General features: G+C 50.3%; 4 protein-coding genes across 8 annotated transcripts; 2 read left to right on the forward strand and 2 right to left on the reverse strand.

Moving 5' to 3' along the window:
* The first annotated feature begins 169 nt into the window (after positions 1 to 169).
* tm9sf1 (transmembrane 9 superfamily member 1) lies at positions 170 to 11,975 on the forward strand. 3 transcript variants are annotated; one of them, XM_086101774.1, is made up of 12 exons: positions 170 to 288; positions 2,143 to 2,243; positions 2,392 to 2,471; positions 3,794 to 3,875; positions 6,797 to 7,008; positions 7,477 to 7,608; positions 7,852 to 7,974; positions 8,133 to 8,491; positions 8,630 to 8,784; positions 8,866 to 9,051; positions 9,685 to 9,958; positions 11,054 to 11,975. In XM_086101774.1, exons 5-12 carry the CDS (start codon positions 6,802 to 6,804, stop codon positions 11,445 to 11,447), a joined length of 1,830 nt encoding a protein of 609 aa, XP_085957900.1. In that variant the 5' UTR covers positions 170 to 288; positions 2,143 to 2,243; positions 2,392 to 2,471; positions 3,794 to 3,875; positions 6,797 to 6,801; the 3' UTR covers positions 11,448 to 11,975. The 3 variants fall into 3 exon arrangements, with proteins under 3 accessions (XP_085957900.1, XP_085957898.1, XP_085957899.1); XM_086101772.1 differs by lacking the exons at positions 170 to 288; positions 2,143 to 2,243; positions 2,392 to 2,471; positions 3,794 to 3,875 and adding an exon at positions 5,612 to 6,362; XM_086101773.1 differs by lacking the exons at positions 170 to 288; positions 2,143 to 2,243; positions 2,392 to 2,471; positions 3,794 to 3,875 and adding an exon at positions 5,612 to 6,176.
* On the reverse strand, positions 818 to 5,613 carry fen1 (flap structure-specific endonuclease 1). The gene is made up of 12 exons (XM_086101777.1): positions 5,463 to 5,613; positions 5,035 to 5,153; positions 4,784 to 4,886; positions 4,388 to 4,490; positions 3,730 to 3,793; positions 3,532 to 3,641; positions 2,859 to 2,995; positions 2,270 to 2,336; positions 1,627 to 1,758; positions 1,388 to 1,539; positions 1,127 to 1,241; positions 818 to 1,053 (listed from the first exon to the last, which is right to left on the reverse strand). Exons 2-12 carry the CDS (start codon positions 5,114 to 5,116, stop codon positions 976 to 978), a joined length of 1,143 nt encoding a protein of 380 aa, XP_085957903.1. The 5' UTR covers positions 5,117 to 5,153; positions 5,463 to 5,613; the 3' UTR covers positions 818 to 975.
* Positions 11,976 to 12,068: 93 nt separating the features above from the next.
* On the reverse strand, positions 12,069 to 15,757 carry nanog (nanog homeobox). The gene is made up of 4 exons (XM_086101775.1): positions 13,933 to 15,757; positions 13,083 to 13,447; positions 12,840 to 12,983; positions 12,069 to 12,662 (listed from the first exon to the last, which is right to left on the reverse strand). The coding sequence occupies exons 1-4, from the start codon at positions 14,321 to 14,323 to the stop codon at positions 12,297 to 12,299; spliced, it is 1,266 nt and encodes a 421-aa protein (XP_085957901.1). The 5' UTR covers positions 14,324 to 15,757; the 3' UTR covers positions 12,069 to 12,296.
* Positions 15,758 to 16,764: 1,007 nt separating this feature from the next.
* On the forward strand, positions 16,765 to 23,757 carry pdcd6 (programmed cell death 6). Of its 3 annotated transcripts, none has more exons than XM_086102120.1 (6): positions 16,765 to 16,982; positions 19,531 to 19,592; positions 19,842 to 19,886; positions 20,121 to 20,291; positions 20,975 to 21,084; positions 21,192 to 23,757. In XM_086102120.1, the coding sequence occupies exons 1-6, from the start codon at positions 16,900 to 16,902 to the stop codon at positions 21,288 to 21,290; spliced, it is 570 nt and encodes a 189-aa protein (XP_085958246.1). In that variant the 5' UTR covers positions 16,765 to 16,899; the 3' UTR covers positions 21,291 to 23,757. The 3 variants fall into 3 exon arrangements, with proteins under 3 accessions (XP_085958246.1, XP_085958248.1, XP_085958247.1); XM_086102122.1 differs by having other exon boundaries at positions 16,774 to 16,982; positions 20,121 to 20,279; XM_086102121.1 differs by lacking the exon at positions 16,765 to 16,982 and adding an exon at positions 17,008 to 18,806 and having other exon boundaries at positions 20,121 to 20,279.
* The last annotated feature ends 2 nt before the right edge of the window (positions 23,758 to 23,759 follow it).

A 23,759-nucleotide genomic window follows, 5' to 3' on the forward strand; every position in this document is an offset into this window, starting at 1 on the left:
AAGACATACGTGAATCATCAATACGCCATCTAAGGAAGACGTCATTTTGAAATTGGCAGCATTGCCACTTGCAAATGTGACGCGCTCTCATCTGGAGGACGCCGGCTGGTGATTGGCGCCCGAACGTGGGCGGGGGGTGCAAACGCTACTCGCACTTCCTGGTTGTGTGACGTCCTCCTCGTCACGTCGCTCTGGAGATCCCGCCGGGGCAGCAAGTGAACTCGTCTTGTCCGAACGACTTCATCTTCGCAAGTCATCGCTGCCCACGAACCGCGCGTCCATCGAGCTGTAAGTTTGCTCCATTTGTTCCCATCCCTTTCTGTGTTCCGGTGCTTCTTGCGTTCGTTGGCGGATTCGGAAAGTTCGCCCACATTGTCCGCCCCGTCTGACGGAGTGGCGTTTTGTATTTGCTGACGGCTCGCATCCCAGGTGACTTGAATCGGTCGCGACCGGGAAATGAATGTCAAAAAGACATTTCGCCACATGTCAAGCCATCTCGGTGATGAACGTTTGCTGTTGACCGGTGTTCATTTCGAGGGGCTCCTAAGGTTCGCTTCGTGCGATGAGAGCGCCCCGAGGAGAAAACGTCACCGGCTGCCACTGCCTAACACGAATGTTTGCGGCCATGGAATGTGGGAGCAAGTACCCGAAAAAGACAGACAGACAAACCCGCAAGCGTGGATAGAGCGTGTAAATCTCATTTGAACTTCAATTTATCTATGATTGACCTGGCACATGTTTAAAATAAAAATACTGTACTGGAGTCCAAAAGTTTGGCCACGTTATCAAAACTCAATGGAAGACATAAAGAATGACACTTGTTTCAACGAGCATTTATTCCTTAAGATATATAAGCAAGAGCCTTTAAACATGCTTGAAAGGGGAAAGAAAAAAAAATCCAAAAGGTCAAACGTTTACATGTCCTTTAACTCCAATGATGCTTTTATTAGCGGGGCGATTTCTTTCTCCTGGCTTTCATTTGGCTTTTTTGAATTTTCCCGCCGCGGCTCCAGTCTTCAGCTTCTTTTTAGCAGATCCTTTGACTTCGGGCTCCTGGAGGCAAGTAAAAAAAGTTGGTCGCAGAGACTTCAAATCGGAATAGAGGCAACCGGCGGTAGTCCGGTACCTTCCGTTTGGACGACAGCGACCCGCTGACCGAGAAGAAGGCGTCCAGTCGTCCCTGCGTGCTCCCCTGGCGACTCTTGACAATCTTCTTACACCCGTTGCGGATCCTGTCCTCGCTACAGCCACGCACGTTTACGGCGTTCATGTGAGCAACGAGTGCCGTCATCCTGCGCCGAGGACGCCCCCCGCGATCGACTGCGACCGGCCCGTTGCCGCTAAATCGGCTTCATGCAAAAGGGGCGGCCGCGTGCTCGGCTTTTACCTGAACTGTTTTTCTTCGCACATGAACCGTAGCAGCCCGCCCTCGTCCGGCTCCTTCCACTTGAGCTCCACCGCGGAGCAATCCACCACTTCAGGCTTGAGAAAAAGCTCCCGGGCCTCCTTGTACAGCCAGTTGTCCGGCGCCGGGTGCTTCTAACATAGTCCCCAAAACCAAAGCAAAAGAAGGAGTCGAGCGCCCAAGCGGGGTGCGAGCAAGCCTTTTAACTTGAGCGGCCTTACATTTGGGTCAATGTTTTCCAGGATCTCCTCGATGCTGCCGTGCTGCTTGATCAGGTCGATGGCGCGCTTGGGACCGATGCCCTTGATGGTGCCGCAGTAGTCGCATCCCAGCAGAATACACAGGTCGATGAACTGGAGGGAAACGACTCAAGAGTAGAATGCACCTTTCAAATCGCAACGGCTGCAATTTCTTTTCTTTGGGGGGCGCATTGGGCCCGAGGCCCGCAAGGCAACGGCTGGCCGCCGCATTACAGTCTAGTTAGTCCAAGTGGCGATTGGAAGGCAACGGTAGGCTCTGAGAAGTGACGGTAGGTGCCGAGTTGTGGCCAAGCGCCGCCGCGCGCTCGGGCCCACAGGCGCGACACTCTCGGTGGTTGCAAAGCGCGGATAAAAAGGAGTGAGCGGGTGGCGTCGGGAAGGGAAACCCGTGTCGTATACATCGGCTCTGTGGCGAGACTTCCGTACGTTCCTTCTCTATTGAAACGGTCGCTTCAAACGCACTTTGTCTGCTTGCAGGATCATCTTTTCCGCCGGGAAAAGGTGAAATGATACGACTGACGTATCCGACGGGAAAACATGGGACCAATTTTTCCCCTCGGCCGTACAGACAAACTCAGGTCAGTGCATCAACATCTCTTTTTACCTGCTCGTTTGTGACGTTTATGTCCTGAAGAATGCGACTGAAGTGGAACTCTTGGACCGGAAGCTTCCTACAAAAAAAATAAAAAATAATCATCATCGTTTGAAATGATGTGATCGCTTCAGGGTTGTCGGTGACGGAGCGCCTGGATTTGACTCGTGAGCGACCAAAGCAAGATTCAACTTTCCGGCCATGATTCCAAAAGGTACGCAAGCACATCCCATGATTTCAGTTTCCCCGCTGGAAAATATGAAATGAAATTCATTGGGCTTCATTCCAAGTGCTGAAATGATTGTTGACTTTTTGGATCTTTACGAATGAGCAGCAGCACTTGATATCTAGGAAGCTAACACCCGCATGCCTTTGAAATGCGAGAGCGCAAACGCCAACCGTGAGACGGGCGTGCTAAGCATCACCGCGACGACACGCAGCCGCACCTCCAAAGCAACGCTGGCAAACATGCGACCCGTGTCCAAACGACAGCCGTTCTCCGAGATTTGCTTTCATGACCGTCTTAAAGGTCACGTTTAGAGGAAAGGGAAAAGACCCCACCCCCCAAAAATAAAAAGCGTGATCCCGTAAGCTGACGTACTTTGCTTCACTGGCCGTGAGGTGTCTCAGCAGGACGTTTGTTCCGAAAGTCAGGCCGTCCATGTCCTCCGTGGCTGTGGCAAAGACCTTCCCCGCTTTGACCAGAGCGGCGCAGCTGGCCTCCGCCTCGCACGGCGCCTGCAAACGCCAGTTGGAGACGAGCGCCGTGAAAGCGCTCCAGTTTTTGTCACGGCGAGCACACCTTGACCACGCACGTTTAGACGGGGAGAAGCCAAAAGAAGCAAAAGCTTTGCAATTTGGTGTCGGCAGTTGCGATCGGGGCTCTCCTTCTCCTGGATGAAGTCGCCGGGAGGACGTTCTCCAAATGGCCGACTTGCTTTGTTTTTGGCCATTGGCTCTTTTGAGACTCTTTCCTACATGCGTCTTTTGTGTCGAAGGGTGAAACGCATTTCTCTGGCTACTTGTACATTTTGCGTTCCATGAGGGTGCATGTTATTTGCGGTCACCCAAAAGTGAAGTTGTGCAATGTGCTTTGATGGGAAGGCGTCGGATTGCAACATTTTCATCCAGACCACCACAACGGCTTCCTTTTGGTCATGAAAGTCATCAGTAATTGCGCCGGTGCGGGTCCATTATTTGTTTCTTTTTTTTTTCAAAATCGATTTTGATTGAAAAGGAGAAGCTTTGTCAAAGAAAGCCAATGGGACACTCGCCTCAATGTAGGGCACTCCCATCAGAGTCAGCAGCTTCTTGCACTCGTCGTTATGCTGCCTGGTGACTTTGACCAGACGTTTGGAGAATTTGTCAATGTTTTCTTGTTCCCCTACATCGAAAAAAACACGTCTTTTTTATATATACACATTATATAATCATGGCTCAATAGAGATTTGACCGTCAATGGAATTCTGTACCAAGTTCTTGGGCTTGCGCAAGCATTTTCTCAGCTTCTGCTCTCCTCTCCACTCTCTTTTCCAGCTGTGGTGCAACAGAGGCGTAAAGTTCAACGGAGCTTCGGAAACACATCAACATCAGAATGCAACGCTTCGCTTCTATGCAGGTGTTTACTCGACACAATTCCGAGGCACTGACGACGGCCCGTCACCGGGGGCGCCGTTTTTTTTAAGAGCAGGCCGGAAGACCGGGTGCCTGGGAACCCCTGATTTTGAGTCTTCATTGAACCCAATGTGGGAAATTCATTGGAATTGGGCTTGCAGCGACAAGGGAGACTCTCTCTCACTCTCTCTCTCTCTCACACTTTTTGGGGGTGGGGTTACTTGACCCGGTTTGGCACAATTACGGAAAGGGACGAAAACCCACTCGCGGCCTCGCTCGGTACTCCGGACAGGACGCTGGTCCCTGCTCATAACTGTCATGACAACGTGGCGACCGCTAATCTGCCGCGCTCTCTGTTAGCCTATGAGAAGTCTTCAAAACGTTCCCAGGGGGTATTCACGCCAGTGTCAGATCTGTTTTTGCTTGTGACTTGACATCGGAAGGAACGACTCGCCCATAAACACAAGAAAACGTATTGAGCAACAACAATAAACGGCAGCGGGGGTGCGCGCAGACCTCTCCGGACTTGAGCTGCGGGGGCTTGCCGTCAAAGACGTACACCGGTTTAATGCCGTGTTCCAGCATGCGGATGGTCCTGTAGAACATTCCCATGAGGTGGCTGGGAACGAGAGGCACAATGAAAAGCGGCGTCGGAAGACGCAACCGCTGGTGGCTGATGAACGAGCACAGATAACGAGAGAAAGATTTCCGTTCCTTCAAGATGACGTGAAAAGAAATGCTTATTCTTGATCAAAATCTGTACATGATCTCAATATGACCATTTGAAGACAAATTGACATGGGAACGCGGCGTCCTGCGTGATGAATTCCACACTTGCCACCTGGGCGAATCGGCCCACCCTCGCTAACGCTTTTTTGGGGGGGAGTTGGGGTCGCGTCTTGAGCGTCGTACCTGGTTGTCTCTCCGTCCTCACTCTGCAGTACGTTGCCATCCTGTCGCACGGCAATCAGGAACTGGTAGATACACATGGAGGCATCTATGGCAATTTTCCGACCTGGGTGAAAAAATGCTTTCTTTTCTTTTGTTTTGTTTGGTTTGTAGCTCATTGCCAACGGGTGGCCATGTTTATCCACCGTAGCCGCTTAATATGTGATGTCTCTCAAGCGGACCTCGTCATAATCGCGTAGTAAGACATCCCTTACCGAAGTAGTTCTTGAAGTCTTGCTCTCTTATGGCACTAGGAGCCTGGTCGGCAATGAGCTTGGCGAGTCCGTGTATACCCATTGTGGTCGCGGGGAGGTCAAATCAAGAGGCCGAAGCTCTGAGGGAGAAAAAAAAACATTCCAAATAGTTACCGTAATTACTGCTCTGATTTGCTGCACCGTCCTTTCTCAGCCTCTGGTGTTTGAGGCTCGAGTGACGGTCGCTTGAGCAAAACGCGCGCCGCGCAGGCAACAGTGTGATGGAGACAATGTGCGACGCTCGCAGCGTCACGAAGGTAACACGTGTGTATATATATATATATATATATATATTTTTTTTTTTTTTACAGCTTCGGCGCCACACCAAGAGCGAGCGCGGCCATTGACAGAGATACAAAGTTAAGGAGACGCACGCTTATTTTCGTTACCTCGAGAACTAAATATACATATGATATGATTGGATTTCGCGACGGATCCAAACGACGGCAAAACGGGCTTTAATTGTTGAGCGAGTACTGTACTGCGCGGTAGTCTTCCCCAAAAGGTGTCGCGATGCCTCCGCCGCCAGGATGTGCGTCGGTTTCGCGGGAAATAAACGAGCAGACATTACCAATCAATCCATCTATTGTTCCTCCGGCAAGAACGGCAAAGACTTTCCTATCGATGTGTTCATGACCGTTTACAGGACTTGTTATAACAAGACCGCGTATGATTGGCCAGTCGCGGATCAGGAAATCCGGCAAACAATTTACGGTTGTTGCCACAAGGTTGACGTCTCGCACTCGTTAAACGTACGCGTTTGGAAGCTTCCAAACACAATTGTATCATTTCAAATTGTCGGCGGGCGAGAATTCATATTGGTCGTGTGCGAGGCGAGTACGGGGTGGGCGTGTTTTATATCTCCGCCCACTCCGGAAAACTGAAGTGAGCTTTGATTATTTTTGTTTTTTTGTTTTTAGCTGACGTGGAGTTAGACGCCTTTTTCTCGCGTCGGTGCTTGTACGCAAGTATTCTGACGAAAATGGCTTGTTCGGAATTTAAATCTTGAACACAATAGCCCCGAATGATTCTTTTTTTTTAAGTCGACACACTTGACGTCGACGTGGGGGCCGAAGTTGGAGGATTGCGACGCGGAGAAACGGGTTTGTTGCGCCAGCGTCACACATCGGTCGCACCGGGGCGATCAAATGGATACTAAATGACAAACTGCGACCACAAACCAAGAAGGAAAGTCCATTGAACGCTTCTAGTTGATGACGCTTTGGTGTGAGAGAGCCTTATCTCGATGTCCACTTCAATGAGAGCAAAACGGTTACAGCTCAGTTCAGGTGCGTCCATAGAGCGCCAAGTCACATTAGAAATGGTCTCGGGGCACTTTACACGCGTGCCAATGACCCCACTAACCACCTCCTAAAAGACGAGCCGAACCTCAGAGAGGTGACGGGAAATGTTGTCCTACAGCCTGGAGAATCCAACTTGGCCACCCCCACCTCTGTTTTTGGAATGCGCTAGATTCAAAGTAGTCTTGAGCAATCAATTTGCAAAGCATCATTTTCAGGTGGCCGAAAACCTGTGCTTATTCACGGCTGTCGTGGCTCCGACTCCACCTGCTCGCGAGTCCCTCGAAATTTCATACCTGTGCCAAAGTATCGCATCATTTTCCTCAAAATCACGTCCAGGCGCCCAGTAATGGCACGGATATCATCGCGCTCCTTCTAAGAGGTCGAGGAAACTGATGGCTAACTCTTTGTGTCCGCACCAGCGGTTATGCACGACGGAAGAGGACCCCAGCCAGGCGGCCGGCGCAAGACCATGACCCTGCCTTGCTTCTTCGTCCTCTGCCTCCTGTCAACTGTGGCGCTGGGCTACAAGCAGGGGGACAAAGTGACTTTGTATGTCAACAAAGTGGGTCCTTATCATAACCCTCAGGAGACGTATCACTTCTACACCTTGCCTGTTTGCAGGCCGGACAAGGTCAGTATTAACGTTGATTTTTTTTTCCACTCAAGTGGTTGTTGGGGACCGCCGCTTCATCGGATATTTTTGGCTGAAGCAAAGGCACCAATGGCCGTCTCACGGTGAAATATTTCGACAAACGCGGCACGGTGAACAGTGGTCGGCACATCCGTTTTGCGGTCCGAAGTGTCAGCTTTCAATCTGGGCTCTTGGCCTCCGGCGTGGAGCGTACACGCTCTCCATTTTCTCCGCACTCCCAACGGGTTTCCGCGCTTTCGAACTATATACGTGTTGGAAGACTCTTTCTTGGCCAATAGGTGCGAGTGTGAATAGTTGTTTTTTTTTTAATATGTACCGTACGAACGGCTGACTAGTCCGGGGTGTACATGTCCGGCAGACATGCTTACCACAAGTGTCATAACGTTTTTCCGAGGCAACTGAAAGCCAACTAAGGCTAAAGCTCTTCTGTTCATCGTTGTTCTGCAGGTGCATCACAAGTCTCTCAGCCTGGGAGAAGTGCTGGACGGCGACAGAATGGCCGAATCGCTGTATCAAATTAGCTTCCGAGAAAATGTGGAGAAGAAAACTCTTTGTCAGCTCACGCTCTCGGAGAATCAGGTATTGAAGAGACTCCGGATTTCAATCTGCCCCCATCGCTGGCCAAACGGGATGGCTTGAAAATCTAACGATGGATTTTGGGTGACTGGTTGGCAGCGGCCTACGGGTGCGTAGCCACTCGGTGTTGTTGGCTCATGGGGAAATACTTTTTTTTTTTTAAATTACGGTCCCGGGTGATGTTTTCGCCGTTCGGTAAGGGACTCAGGATCTGCGTTTTTTTTTTCCAACTGCCGTATGTTGTAGGTGGACCAGCTTCGCGAGGCCATCGAGGAGCTCTACTACTTTGAATTTGTCCTGGACGACATTCCCATCTGGGGTTTTGTGGGCTACATCGAGGAGAGCGGCTTCCTGCCACACAGCCACAAAGTAAACTTTTTCATGTGTCACTGTGGGGCCGCAAAGGAACGAGGGATTTGGTGAAAGATGGAAAAAAAAGAGAGTGTGGTAGTGGTGCGGCCTTCCCGGCGCAGCGTCCTTTCTTTTGACTGTGCGCTGCTGTGCCTCTCTTTGCTCGCCGCCAACAGGTGGGCCTGTGGACTCACCTGGACTTCAACATTGAGTACAACGGCGACTCCATCATCTTCGCCAACGTCTCCGTGAAGGACGTCAAGCCCGTCCCCTTAGAGGACGGCGCCGGAGCAGCCGCGGGTGGCGTCGGGGTCGGCGGGGGAGGTCTGACGCTCACGTACTCGTACAGCGTGCGCTGGTTCGAGTCCCCCCTGCCGCACGCCCGTCGAGCGGAGCGCCTCAGGGACCGTTCCTTCTTCCCCAAAACGCTGGAGATCCACTGGCTGTCCATCATCAACTCGCTGGTGCTCGTGGTGCTGCTCCTGGGCTTCGTCATCATTATTCTCATGCGGGTCCTGAAGAACGACTTTGCCAGGTTGGTCGTCGCCGAAAGCGACTGCGGATTTCTGGCAGCCCCCTTGGCTGTATTTTAGCCTTTCGAACAAAACTGCATTTGACAAGAAGTCGAGTTGCGCGCTCATCCCGCTCCTACCAAGCGTTGTCTCGTCCGCAGGTATAATGTGGAGGAGGAGGTGGGCTCCGATGACCTGGACCAAGGAGACAACGGCTGGAAGATCATCCACACCGACGTCTTTCGGTTTCCCCCTTACAAAAGCCTGCTGTGCGCCGTGCTCGGCGTGGGGGCCCAGTTCCTTACCCTTGCTACGGGTGCTTACCTCTTGTCAAACGCACGCACGCACGCCAGGTCTTGCTCTCCTGGCCGTAATTGCGCCTGCCGCTGTGTTCTAGGAATCATCGTCATGGCGCTGCTGGGAATGTTCAACGCCCACCACCACGGTGCCATTAACTCCGCCGCCATCGTTTTGTACGCTCTGACCAGCTGCGTGTCGGGCTACGTCTCGTGCAGCTTTTACACGCAAATCGACGGCAAGCGTTGGGTGTGGAACATCATCTTGACCTCCACACTCTTTTCCGGTGAGTGCTCAGAAGGATGAGACCCGGAAACGTACTCGGTCGGGTGCGGTGTTTGCATTTTGGCCCGAGTTACTAAGACACCAACATCAAATTCAATCCAATTTTATTGAGGATAGTAAACGCGTCTTCTGGTTTTTGAGGGCGTTAGCCGGTCTGAAGCATTTTCCTCGCGTGCGGCTCTCCTGTTTGGAAGAGAGTGCCGGGACGCCGCCAGAGTAGCCATTTTGCCGGTTCAAATGGCACCTTTGAGTGCCGGTCAGCCTGGTTTGCTCAAGCGTGATCAGTCACCGTTTGCGACGCGGCCATGCGGAACAGCGTAAAAATAAAAAGCCTACCCAGGCATTGATGTCCATCTCTTATTTGGTTCGGAAGCTTTCTTACCGCGTTGTTGTTGTTGTTGCCGCACAGCTGAGGCGCTTTCTAGGCCGCAGTTTATTCGATTTTTTTTGTCACCTGTGTATTTCATGCATTTTTTTGGGGGTGGGGGGGGGGGGGGTGCGGAGGTTACGGTTATGGTTGCAGTCACTGTCATCTTCCAGTCCTGTGGGGCTCCCGGGTAACCGAAAAGGTAGCGATGACCTCAAACGATTGCAGCGGCGACTATTCCGGGCAACGTCTGCCTTCTTCCCGCAGCTCCTCTGTTCCTGACGTGGAGCGTCGTCAACTCCGTCCACTGGTGGAGCGGCTCGACGCAGGCCTTGCCGGCCGCCACCGTGCTGCTCCTGCTGGGGGCCTGGGTGCTGGTGGGCTTCCCGCTCACCGTCATTGGCGGTATCGTTGGCAAGAACCGAGCGGGCGGCTTCCAGGCCCCCTGCCGCACTCGCAATATCGCCCGGCAGATCCCCGCCCAGCCCTGGTACAAGCACGCCGCCGTGCACATGGCCATCGGCGGCTTCTTGCCATTCAGGTCAGATCATCTTGCAACCTTTTACTTGCTTTGGAGCTTGAATGTAACACGACATATGAAGGAGTATTACAGCGCTACTGCAAAGGAAACAATGGTCATTGACAATTGCGAGAAGCGGCGAGTAATGGATGCCCCCCGCCCCAAAAAAACCCTTACTGCCCACGTTCATAGCGTAAACTCTAGATCAGGGGTGGGCAAACTACGGCCCGTTGGTCTTTTTAATCCGGCCCGCCGAAGATTGGTGCACAATTAAGGTTTGATTGCATTCATTTCGTTTGGACTTGTAATGACAGGTATTTCAACGCCAGGTGGCGCAGTTACTTAAAGTTGCAGAGCACAGGGAGGAGAAAGAAAGAGGGAGAGAGTCATGACCATGGAAGGGAAAGTGATATGTATCTGATTAAACGAAGCGGGTAACAAAGTACGAAACATTCAGGAGACGCCTGGAGTCGGAAAGACTCAAATCGACGAGACTTTGAAAAACAAGGAAGCGATTCTTACTCAGTCCGATTCTGGCAATTTCCATGCTCAGAGTGAATTGCTTGTGGCTCGAGTAAATGAACATTTCCTAGAATGGTTTGATTGTTTTCATGTTAAAAACTTTCCGCAAACTGGACCGCTAATAAGAGTCGGAGAGCAGTCAAATGTGTAGAGCGTGAACAGCAGGGGGCTCAGTACACATCCTTGAGGAGAACTAGTGCTGAGTGTGATGGTGGAGGAGAATGTTACATTATTACTGGCATACAAAGACATTGTGCTATCTTCTTTATTTTCTATTTCTAGCTTTTGGCCCGGCCCTCCACAATACTTTCTGCTGCTCATTTGGCTCCCCCGGGAAAATAATTGCCCACCCCTGCTTTAGATGCAAGCAAACAGCTTCTTTCAAAGGGAATCAGCTGCCGGGCTTTCTGGAGTGTTTGGGGTGGATGACGACACCTCAACTTGACTCTCGCATTGTAATTTTGCAGGTTCTAAAAGCAAATGGCCACGAAAAGCGCTTTGGCTGCGTCGGTGCGGCCCAAATGCTCCTTTGTATCAAGGTGTTGCTTGTTTTTGCCCAAAACCGAGTTTGTGCTTTCCGTTCCCCCCCGATAGCGCCATCTCGGTGGAGCTTTACTACATCTTCGCCACAGTGTGGGGCAGGGAGCACTACACGCTCTACGGCATTCTGCTGTGCGTCTTCGCCATCCTCCTCTCGGTGGGCGCCTGCATCTCGGTGGCCCTCACCTACTTCCTGCTCTCGGGCGAAGACTACCGCTGGTGGTGGCGCAGCGTGCTCAGCGCGGGCTCCACCGGCCTCTTCATCTTCATTTACTCGGTGTTCTACTACAGGAACAGGTCGTCCATGAGCGGCCCGGTGCAGAGCACCGAGTTCTTCGGCTACTCTCTGCTCACGGCGCTGGTCTTCTCGCTGATGCTGGGCAGCGTGTCCTTCTGGGCGTCGCTGGCTTTTATTCGCTACATCTATCGCAGTCTTAAGATGGACTAGGCGCCCGAAGCTCCGGAAAGCTTTGATCACGCCGCGCGGCAGCGGCGGTCTTTGGTCTCCCGTTCTTTTTATGCACATGCGACATTGGGAGAACATCCCGGGACTCAGACCGGAGCCAGCGGTCCAAGTTGAGGAGCGATCAGAAATGATCATGGACTGTCTGAAGAAGGGTGCATGTGGGGCTGCTTTAAAAAAAAAAAAAAAAAAGGTGTTGTGACTTGTCACAGACCCCCTGCCCCATTCAGGAAGGAGTAGTTTCAGCTGTTTGTTTTTTTGGGGGGGGGGGGGTGTAACACGCAAATGTTGACAAATTATTCTCCAAAATGCACCGTGTTACAAAGTAACTTGCAATACAATTCTTTGTCAACTATTTGAAAGCAACGCTTTTCATTGGTCCCGCAGAGGAGACGTTGAGGAAATGGTGTATAGTATCGGTGAGGGGAGCGGTAGCGACATTGCGGCCGCCGTTAACTGTGATTTGTTCTGATCAAAATACTCTTTTCAATAAAACAAATTTCAGAAATACAATACGAGAATACCAGAGTCACTGAATGGCATCGAGTAGACGGCGAGGTGTTTTATAACAGAATATAGACACAAAAACATTGTTGGTTTCCACACAAAAGTATTTATGACGCAGATTGAATCGGTCCTTATCTTCACACTTTCAAAAACAACCCAAACCTCAATGCACGGTGGTGTTAACAAGTACGTAGAGCACTGAAACGTTAAATAGTCGTGTATAAAAATAAAACTTGGTGGTAAAAGGGCAAAATCTGTACATCCACTGGCCTGAATAAAAGAATTCTAATCTCGGGACCCTTGCGGAGAATACACAACAGATGCGCCCTACTGGCCCACGTTAGGTACGATGACTGTAATTGGCGAGTTCTGGCTGGTGACAGACACCGCCGCACCTTTGCCATCAAAACCGGCGTCGGGCTCCATGTTGCCGGTTGCCTGGAACACACCCGAGTTGTATTCGTGCTGGTTGATGCCCGCAGGCGCAGCCCAGCCAACGGCCTGCGGCCGAGCGGACATGGCGGCTTGAGGCGTGCCGGATGACCACGCGGACAGAGGAGCGGAGCCACCGGAACTGCCCATGCGAGCGAGATAGTAGGCCAGGTTCTGCGGCGCCGGCTTCTTGAAGGCTGCGTCCATCATGGGGTGATTGTAGCGCTCCATGAGTGGCGGTCTTTGGGTCTCTGCTTGATACTGAAAGGACAAGACGGGTGGTCATCAGAGTGAGTCGAGCTCCGTTATCCGTTTGATGCTGTTGCGCCTCGCCTTGAAGCCCCGCACCAAACTGCGGTTCGAGCTCCAGAATGAGCGGGCGGGAAACCCGGGCCGGACATCGGACAAAACAGAAATCGGTCGATCGCACTCTCTTACAGGTGGGACGTGGTTAATGACGGTTCCGCTGAGGGGGGTGGCTCGGCCGCGGCTCTTGGTGACGGTGTAGCGTTCTGACACCCAGTTGTTGTCCTTCTGGTGTCTCCTCAGCTTCATCCTTCGATTTTGAAACCAAGTCTTCACCTACAAGCCAAAAGGATGAACACGACTCAGGGGAATGGTTTTCAAATGGCCTCCGACCCAGCTGCAGCCCCCGAGCAAATCCCCACATAGACCGCCGACCTGTTTGTAGGTAAGCCCCGTGAGTTCAGCGAGGTTCTTCATCTCGGCCGGGGTGAGGTATCTCTGCACGCTGAAACGCTGGACCAGAGTGTGCATCTGGCTTTCGGAAAAGGAAACGCGCACCTTTCCTTTAGGGGTCTCGGCGTTAGAGCTTGGTTTGCTCGGGGCCGGAAAAGGCGCTTGCGCAGAGAAAGCGTTAGCGTTCTGCTTGCAGGAGGGCAGCTCGTCCATCAGCGAGCTGGAAACGCGGTCTCCCGCGTCAGGGCTCCTGCTGTTTGTGTCATCGCGGCGCTCTTTCTTCACCCACGTGGCAGCGTCTGCCTGCGGAAGGCCGCTTTCTCGCCCGCTACTAAAACTCCATGAATCTGAGAAAGAATACAAAGGAGAGCGTCTATTCGGACCAGATAGAGTGTCGTAAAGTACTGTTTGTTTCCCCCCCGTCCGGATTTCCATCTTCTTTGCATATTTATCACATGCAAAGAGTTCCGTTCATCAAACCGATGTTAATGTCACATGCACAGACAAGTATATCATAGGAATAGTACAGTACAAGTACAAATCTCGTGTCGCTTAATGATATTAAAAACAGTGGCCGAAGAAAATGAAATACTCGCAAGACCGTGCCTGGTTACTGCCGGTCAAGGGTCAGATCTCAGTTTCAATAAGTTGGTGTCGCTTACCGTCATAACCACACCGCAATTTATTAAGGAATAGGTTAATAAAGGGCAACTCGTGACCCCAAGTAGAATAGCGGACCCGAACCCAAATTTTATCCGCAACTTTCCGTCGTAGCGTGAACTTGTAACACAGTAGCGAAGCGTTTCGTTGGGCTAACAAACGCCAAACGTACCGGGAGAGGCGTGGGCCTCCGAGTCGCTTGTGGAGTCGCTGGCGGCTCTCCCGCTTTCTCCGGCGGCTCGGTGCGTTCCGGCGAGGAGCAAGCGACCAGCTTGACTCTCGCCGAGGTACACCAGACCGGAGCCCTGGTAATGGCAATGGCCGTTGGCGACGTGCTGCTCCGGGCTACGAGGCGGAGACTCTTCGCGGGTCCGGGCGGTGGCGGCGTAGTAGACTTGCGTCACCCCGGGTGAGTAGTTGGTAAAATCGGGCGGCGGTGCTTCGCCCCAGCCGGTAACGTGGCAGTGGTTCTGATCGTGCCCGGATTGATACATGAGGCCGTACGCGTAGGCGTGGTAGGACGCGTTGTAGTTGTAGTTTATCTGTGTCTTCCAGTCTGCCATTTTCCCCCCCTTGGTTTTAAAATACGGAGGAAATGCTTGGAAAAATAAGCCACCCAGCAGAAAGCGACACAATTGTAACCCACTGGCTAAATGTAACTGTACATCGCGCCACTTCGCCGGGCGTCGTTATGAAGGAGGCGCCACGGGCAGGTGTGGCTGTGGGGGTTGACATTTAAACCAATTGGATGCCCTCACCTGCCCAGGAGCGATTCTTTCTTCGGCCCGCTCCACACAACACTCCTTGAATTCGTCCACTTTTTCAAACACTATGGATACGCGATTGCATTCAGTCCAGTGAAAAAAAACTAAACTTGATAGCAGGGGTGCGCAAAGGTTTTCATTTGAGGTGGAGAAAAAAAGCGGAAGGATGAAGGGACCATCGCCTCAACTTTTTGAAACACTCTAAAGCCAGTCAAGAAAGCAATTCTATCCTGTTAGTATCATCTGGTTCATTTCATCAGCTTTCCATTGAAGGTGTGAAGGCAAATGGTTGAGGATTTTTGGGGTGGCCAACAGCCCTGTAGCTCACGGCAGGATTCAAGAGCAGCCAAATGCCATCTCCACAAAACAAAACAAAAAAACTGTCGTCAGGTGACCATTTTTCAAACAGTTACTTCAGGACTATTCCTGTGATGTCTTCATAAATCAGCCTCGAAAATGTAATTCTCTTATTTCACTCCAGGGTTTTGAAGATGAATTGTGTTATTCTTTTAATCCTAAATGGTTTATTTGTGGGCAGCACGGTCGTTGACTGGTTAGGCCTCAAAGTGCAGGGGGGCAGGGTTCGATTCTGGGCTGCGGCCTTCCTGTGTGGATTATTATTATTATTTTTTGGAATGACAAATGAAACTTTCAAAAGAGCTGTTTTGGCAAGTTCCGAGTATTGACCACAGATTGGTTTGTCGTAATCCACGTTTGTTTGATTGAGGAGTGAAATGGCCCCCGATGGGAAGATCCTCCCCTGCATCTGCTCTGCCGGGTTGTACACGTTGACACAAATGACCGCGGCCCTCGTTTGCAATCCTTTTCACAAAGACGCATCAGATTAGGCGGGTCGTTTCCATCAAAGTTGCCGTTTGTGTTCCTCCCTCCGTGCTTCTATTGACATTGTAATGATTCAGTTAGCGGTGATTTGATGTGATAACCGTGAAGATGATGGCCGGCGTTAGCATTTCTCATCTGTGACTGATCACACAGGGTGTGTAACGTGCGAGTGACCAGATGTGTCTGCATTAGCATTGGAATGTGTTCTCCCAGTTCCCTTGTAGTGGGATGTGTGTTTAAAATGACCCCCCCCCCCCCCAGCTCCAGATGAGCTCGAAAAACTTATTGTAAACTTTAAGTTTGTTCAAAAATGAAAAGAAGCAATTGAGTTTACAGATATTCAATATATCTTGCGTGCCTTTACGCTTGTGATCTGGTTCCCTGTGTGGTGCAGGAAACTGCTCAATTCCCACAAAGACAATAGTGAGTAGAATTTTTAAAAACGGTACGTATAAGATTTGCTGTAACGACGTTGATGATTGACAACACTGTCATGCAAAAGCGGGCGTGCCGGGACCTATACCAGGTGTCTTCGGGCAGTTGGCGGGGAAACCCTGAACTGGTTGCCAGCCCATCGCAGGGCACACACACAGACGAACAACCATCAGCGCTCACGCTCACACCTAAGGACAATGTAGAAAGTGTTCGATTAACCTACCATGCATGTTTTGGGAATGTGGGAGGAAACCCGAGTACCCGGAGAAAACCCAGGCAGGCATGGGGACAAACTCCATGCAGGAAGGTCGCTGCCAGAATCGAACCCTTCACCTCTCTACTGTGACGTGCTAACCAGTTTGTTGTTGGCTGGATCTTTAGACGTGCATTGAGCATGAAATGTATTAAGATGCAGTGATGGACTGTACATTGGTTCAATAAAAAAAACTGACATCTCTCTCTCTCTCTATATATATATATTGTGTGTGTGCATATATATATATATATATATATATATATATATATATATGCGCGCACACACACAAAACACTCTGTAAGGCACAATTCACGATGCTGGGATAGTATCCGCTAAATTGTCGATGCAAACAGTTAAGTTCGGTCTTTCAGTGGATCTCAGTTCATACGGGCATCCTACAGTAAAACATTTCTGGACCACTGTTTTCGGTGAAAACCTGAATCGATGTTGTGGCAACGTAAGATGGCGGCTCTATGGCATCGCCCGCGAGGGACCAATTGCTTATATTTAAGTCAGTGATGAAAGTCAACAATTTTTCCATACACTTTAACTACCTGTTGGACTGTATGAAACCTTTTTTGGAAAGACCAAGTAACCTTACTGCTGCCATTTTCAAGACATTTGAAGAGTGAGAGAAATAGTGTGTGTGTGGGGAGGGGCTGGGAGGAGAGCATATGACGTCATAAAGCCCTGATAGAAGTGGTGAATGATTGGCCGCGCCCCTACTCACGAGCTAGGAAGAGAACGGACCGGGAGTTAACGTCAAGATAGAAGAGCGGAGTCGAGGCGGCTGGAAGACGTGCTCGTCGGACACATTGTCTCCCGTTTAATCCTCTTGAAAATGGCTTATCACAGTCCTTACAGAGCTCCCCCGCATATCAACACCCCCCCGGATCAGAGCTTTCTGTGGAATATCTTCCAGAGGTGAGTACGGGAGAGGCCAGCGTGTCGTCGACTACGCTCTTTTCACATGACAGCTCGCGTTGTCTTTTGGTTTGGTTCTGTTTTTTTTTCTTTTTTTAACTCAGAAGTACGGCTAAGGCGTGATTGCGTCGCCTCTGAGTGAGGCTTCCGGGAAGTGCGCGACTACGGCAATGTGCGCGGAAACGTCAGCGTCGCTCCTAAGGTCACTTCCCCAGCAGCGTAGTGACGTCATGGAGCTGCATCGTACGAGGACTACCTCGAATTGAATTTCCCGAACAGTAGTAGTCGTGTAGGGACAATTAATTCACACTATTGATGTAATATACAGACAGTAATGTGAGCTAAAAAATGCAGAGTGTTAAATATCGACGGAGGCAGACATCATCGACCGTATGAGTTCATGTATCAAGGTGCCGCCAGACGTCGCTTTACTCCACAGCCTTATGTAATACTGCGGATGCACTGCTTTGTTGCATTGGAATGCTGCAGGCTTAACATGGCGCACAAATTATTGATGTGTGGTGCAAAGGCTCTGCAGAAAGCGGGCTGCTTTCAAGCAGTTTCCCCTCTCCGGCTGTCTGCGTGCGCTCATACGCTGTCACGGAAAGTCACCGTGAGAAGATACTTGGTGCGACTTCACTGACGAGGCACAGTCATCCTCACATGACTGAACCGCTTCATCTGCCGCCTCTCACTGCTGACTGTCTCTGGAATTCCCTCAGTCACACCGTCAGAGTCAACGGAGCTTAGGTGAGGCGGGAGGCCTCTGCCACATACGAGAATGAGTCACCGTACGCTGCGTTGGACTTTGGAAAACCCATTTACTCTCACTTGGACATTTTTGTTTTCTGGAGTTGCTTTTGACATGCACTCCCATGGACTTGGTGCCCGACGAGTCACGAAGAAGCAGACGGCCGGGTGACGTCTGACAGAAATGTTTCCAAAACGCAGCCCCCGGCCGGGGCTTTGAGCAGAGTGAGAGACGGATACAAGTGGATTTAGGAGAGTGTTGCTTCTCTGTAAACACTTGAATACTGGACACGATGAGCAGAAACAATCGTCCCTGCAATTCGCTTGACTTCTTCCTGACAGCGTTACACGTCACTAAGCGGGAACTCGAGGCAGACAAAAATCTTGAGCATGTCCGAATTAGTGGAGGACTTGCGTCTGTCTTTCGGGCCTTTTCGATTTGGATGTGGCAATTCTTCCCTCGCGCAGTTTCCGCACCTTCATTTGGGGCGGTTTATTTGGAAAGTAGCCGTGTTACATTTTCCAACCCGACGGGTTCCCGATAGGAAATAAAATGTGGGCAGAACACACCGCTCAGTCATAGCTGTTCAAGAGTTCATTCAATCCCACCTTCTTTTCCAGCGGAACGAGCAGATGGTTGTCTGCCACGGCGTCGGGCAAAGAGCTTCTCAATGACGTCTTTCATTTTGGGCTCACCGGCAAGAAGGCCGCGCTCGGCGACAAAGTCACGTGTGCGGCACAGTCGCGGCTTTGTCTGGTCAAGGTTGGGTAACGAGCACCGGTCGAGACTTGGCCTCACCTCCACAAAGCGGCGCTTCATGGAAATGCTCCCAGTGTTGCTTTTCCTTTCCGATGACCCCCATGTTTGCTTAATTTATGTCAGGGGGTGGGGGGCTCCAGCTGCTCGTACGCAAGCAGAGCAGATCACATACAACCGGATATGTCGTGTCACACCTACGAGTGAAAAGCCTGCCTGTCAAGTATGCGTTGGGCTGGGTTGCCTTTTTTTTATATATTTTTTTTAACCCAGAGGTTTCCCCGGCTCCTCCCCGACCGACTGCCTCTGTTTGTAGGGTAAGCGCAATGTTTACTCGCTGCTAAGGAACAACTGAGTCACATTTTGGTCGGGCAACATTTCACAAGTATGACGCTCTTAAGTTGCGCCGGTGACCTGTTGATGATGTCATGACTCAGTTAGGTTTAAGGTTTGTTTTTTTTGGGGGGGGGACTTTTACCTTGCTGACGGCTTGGGCTGTCGCTTCAGCCTTCGTCAGAGCCGTCACCGCGTCCCTGTGACGTGTCTTAAAAACGGCCGACCGGGCCAGGTTAGCTTCAAAATAAGGCTGCCCGACCTGGTTCGGTTAGGACACACTCTTGGTCTTTGGTCTCATCGGTACCAAAAGAGACTGAGAAAAACACAAAACACAATTTTGCGTGATATTAGAAGTGTCGTTTTCCAGAAGAATTTGCTTGGTTTCTATATTGACAGCATGTAAATTTTGAGCTCGTGCGATTCTTCAAACCTGAGCCGACACGTCTGTCACATAGCCGACCGATATTTAGTTTTTGTCACGGGACGAGCACGATTGTCTTCAGTGGAGCGTGTTTGGAATGTACAAAATGTCTTTTGTGAAGCGTTGTCTGAGTTTCAGTCCCCCCCCCCCCCCCCCCCCCGAGGATGAGCTGTCCATCTCGGTCTCGTGCACGGGAGGATCCTTCTTTTGTTTTCATGCTGTTCCAGGTGTGAAGTTGTTGGTGCAGGTGACATGTAACGTGACGTGCTCTCCTCTCTCCGCAGGGTGGACAAGGACCGCAGTGGGGTGATATCGGACTCGGAGCTCCAGCAGGCCTTATCCAATGGTACCACACGCACCTCCGACTGTTTCCTCTCGTCTTTCCTTTCTCTCTCAGCTTTTTTGCTCGATTTCTCTCTAGTCTTTTATGGCTCCGCAATTAGGGAAAATAATCGGATTGCATTTTTTTTTCTCCCCGAAAAATTGCAATTGAGCCGTTTCAGAAGATATTGCCAAGTGTGTGCTGATGACGAAGTGAAAGTGAGCTCAAACACTGGCCATTGACGGCTAATTGTGTTCCTCTCGTGTTTCTCAGGCACATGGACGCCGTTCAACCCTGTGACGGTGCGCTCCATAATCTGTAAGTAACTCGCTGATGTGGCCGCTTCCCTCTGCACAGCAGGCTCTTTGTGCGTGTGTCCGGCCATGGCAACTGGGTGAACGCGCGCACGACAATGTCAGCACACGCCCGTGGCCAGAGGGGAGCGCCGACGTGCGCTTGAGACCATTGCAACCCTTTGAGACAGCCGAGTCGGAGGAACGAATGAATGAAGGGAGGAGATGACTTACGCCGGTCTCTGTGTCCGTCCTTCAGCCATGTTCGACAGGGAAAATAAGGCCGGGGTGAACTTCAACGAGTTTGCAGGCGTGTGGAAATACATCACGGATTGGCAGAACATCTTTCGGACCTACGACAGGGACAACTCGGGCTTCATCGACAAGAACGAGCTCAAACAGGCACTGACCGGATTCGGTGAGCTGCAAAGTAGGCGCTTTTCCTTTGGCTTTGTGTTGGTGGAGGGGCTCCGCTGCTGCTGTCAACAACTTTTCCCCGTGGGCTAAGCGGTCGGATCGAGCACTTTTAGCTACTTGGGTCCTGTGAGTCATCTTGGACCGACGCGTTTTTTTCCCTTGTTGTTGAAATGACACATCACCTTTCCACATTTTTTTGGGGGGGGGGGGGGTTCACTTGTACTGCAAAACTACTCACCGCACCCCATAATGATTTTTTTCAGAGCTTTGTCAATTTATTAAAATGAAAAAAACCTGAGGCTGTGATCGCTGCTCTCGGTATATCAAGTATTGAGCAAAGGCCTAGATCAGCGGTGCCCAACCTTTTTGGAGCAAAGATCTACTTCCTTTCAAGCAACCAACCGGGACACCTGACGCCCAGGCACTCACCTCGACTCAGCTGTATTTCTCGAGCACTTTCTATACAACCACCGTTGTATGCAAAGTGCTATACATGGAGCAAATAGCATATATACAACAATAAAACCATCAATGGACAACAAAGACAGTAGACAGCACAAAACAGTTCAACTAAGATGGCACCTTTGCAGGCAAACAAAAGAATCAAATGACGGAGCCTCTGGTCAGCTGACTTTGGGCAACATGGTTGAGAGCAATTCTCAGGAGACCAACAAGATCCCTTTTTGCTGTTCGCAGGCTATCGCCTATCGGACCAGTTCTACGGTACGCTGATCGAGAAGTTTGATCGACAGAGGAAGGGACAGGTGGCCTTCGATGACTTCATCCAGTGCTGTATTGTGCTTCAGGTAGCGTCATCATGAAGCATCCACATTTTGATTTGTTGTTGTTGTTGTTTTTATAACGACAACAAAAAAATGTATGTCTTTATTGAACCTCCTGCTCTCTTCCACAGAGGTTGACGGACGTTTTCAGAAGGTACGACACAGACCAGGATGGCTGGATCCAGGTGTCCTATGAACAGTATCTATCCATGGTCTTCAATATCGTGTAATGGCACACTAACGCGGCCAAGAGGAGCACAACTAACCGGACAGAATTGTGCACTTGCCGGATGTCCGCCATGATGGACGCTACAAGATTCCTCCCCCAAAGCCCACTGACAGCTGACCCGACGTTGGCCCCCACTCACGCACATTTGTAGGGTCGACGCAAACGAGAGAATAGCCAAGGTGTGTCCGAAAAGTTCTGGGATTGGCGACACAAAATATATTTCAAACACAGTCTTCCCTGGGGTCGATAATGCACTTTCCCATCCTTCAGCACTCCTGGGAGGATTCTTTCGGCCATCTTGACGCCCCCCCCCCCCCCCCTCCCTTTTTTTTCTTCAAAATGGCTCCTCTTGAGCTTGGTCACAAAGGAGAAATCACACAAAGTCAGGCCAGGGCGAGTTGGGAGATGACGTCAGGCCAGCCTCGTTCTTCTCAGACAGGAAGTGTCAGATGCTCAGGGTATTGTGAGCAGGCATGCTTTCATGGTGACGCAGCCACAAGCGGTCCTGCCGCAACTTTCGCCTCCTCTCGCGCGCTAAATGAAGCAAGGCGTGTGCTCGATTGATCATTTGTCTGGACAACATTCAGGGCGCTCAGAGATAGTAGCTGGGGTTTCGAATATATCTTTAGTGACCCCAGTCCTGGAACTTTGCTGACATAGCTCATTTTAGAGGCCTTTTGCGTCTGTGCCTGTGCCTCGCCCTCTCCCAAGTTGCAAGTACGAACGGTTGTGTATTTTAAAAACAAAATCTTGTGGTGTTTTGCTGGAGTACCGCTCCATATTTATGTATGTATGGGGCACTGCAAATTAGGGATGACAGTGGTGTCTTGAGATATGAGTCACCCAATAGAAACGTTTTTAGATCAGATACGAGCCATTATTTGGCCTTTTTTTTCTTCTTTGACTTGCACGCTCAAATTTGAGGTTTTATGGTGTCACCGAAGTCAAGTCGAGTGACTTCACGCTAGCGCCGAGTGTCTGTGTGAAACGCTGTGCGATGATTTAGAGCAATTTGAGTCGCGATAAGCTTTAGGGAACGTGTGCCATAGAAGCCCTTTCTGCCCGTTGTTTGTTTGGCTCCGGGAGATTCCCACGCCATCCCAGTGGATGGCTCTCCTGCATCTCGCCCTTTCCAAGGTCAGGTCAAATTTTGGCAACCTATCGCGGATTCCACTTTGTCTGCATGCCAACTAAAATCCTCACAATAGGCCGACATCGCTTATCCAGCTAGCTGGCAACGCTTTTTGGGCGGGCAAAGATGAGTTATTCCCGCTGTGTGTGCGAGACATGGAAACATTGCATGAAAATCATCAAATGGAAAACCGTAGGATTCGTAACATCTCAATGAACTGCGTCTCCTACTTGTCTCTCTTACACTGCCTCCGAATGGCCAAGGCGTGCGCAGATGGAGCAGGCTTATCATGCCAAATCAACCCTTTTCTTTTTTGTCGAGCCCTTAGCCATGCTCAATGCCAATTCCTCAGCAAAGACACCCTCAACGTGGTGTTTTTCCTCCCTCCTGCTCATGCCTCCTCTTGAAGCGCCAACGCCCACCCATCCATCACAAAAAGTGAGGAGCCGCCCCTGCAGACGAACCACACCTGCCCTCTCGCTCAGAGCGACTTGCCCGTGCAACTTGAGCTCACTTGTTTGTGGCTGTTCTGATTTCGGTACTTTTCAAATAAATTGTCAAATGTTTCCATTTGTTAACCGGGACGGGGTTTTTGTGAACCAGGGGTCTTCCGGCTTGTAAAACTTGTAAAAGTAATTTCTAACAATTTAGATCGCCCTTGAGCCAAAGGAAATACGGAATCATATACTGTATATGCCTTGAATGAACTTTGGAAAGCTTCAAATGGCTTGGCACAGACCCTTTAATTGATGTGGTGGTGCAAAAAAACCCGTTACATTCTATTCATGTATCATGATTTTATGGTTTTATAAAACATTACGGAGTGCTATTTTCCTGTCTATAATACATTTTCATGGAAAAGGGTGATTTGACATCTGAGCGTTTTGAGTTATAAAACTCGGATCTCAAGGGACCACGGTTTTACTATTGACACAACGTATTTGTAGGAGTCGGTCTGTCTGTTATTGTCATTTTAATGTCTTGACTTTTATTAGAATCCTAATGAAAACGCTTCGTTAATACCAGAGTCGTTTGCATGATTTTCGGGGATTTTTAATCCTCAAGTTGTAGCATGCTCTTCGACTTTCTCTCATCTCTTTCCTTCTGTTTGAAGCCATGTTTACAAATACTGTGAAAGCGGTGCTGCGTCCTGCTTTAAAATTGACATGCCAGCTTACATGCCATATTTGTACAAAGTTATTTTTAAACATCCAAAAACTATTGGAAGTGATCGCGCAGAACGCCATAGGTATTTCTTATTTTTGTGCATGATGCCTTAAAAGAGTTTGAAAAACAACAAGCGAATTCTTTCATTAAAAACAAAACGAAAAATGAATG

The sequence above is a fragment of the Hippocampus guttulatus genome, chromosome 21, assembly GCF_054856545.1.
Source record: "Hippocampus guttulatus isolate MCC_2025c chromosome 21, RoL_Hgut_1.0, whole genome shotgun sequence".
Lineage (NCBI taxonomy): Eukaryota > Metazoa > Chordata > Actinopteri > Syngnathiformes > Syngnathidae > Hippocampus > Hippocampus guttulatus.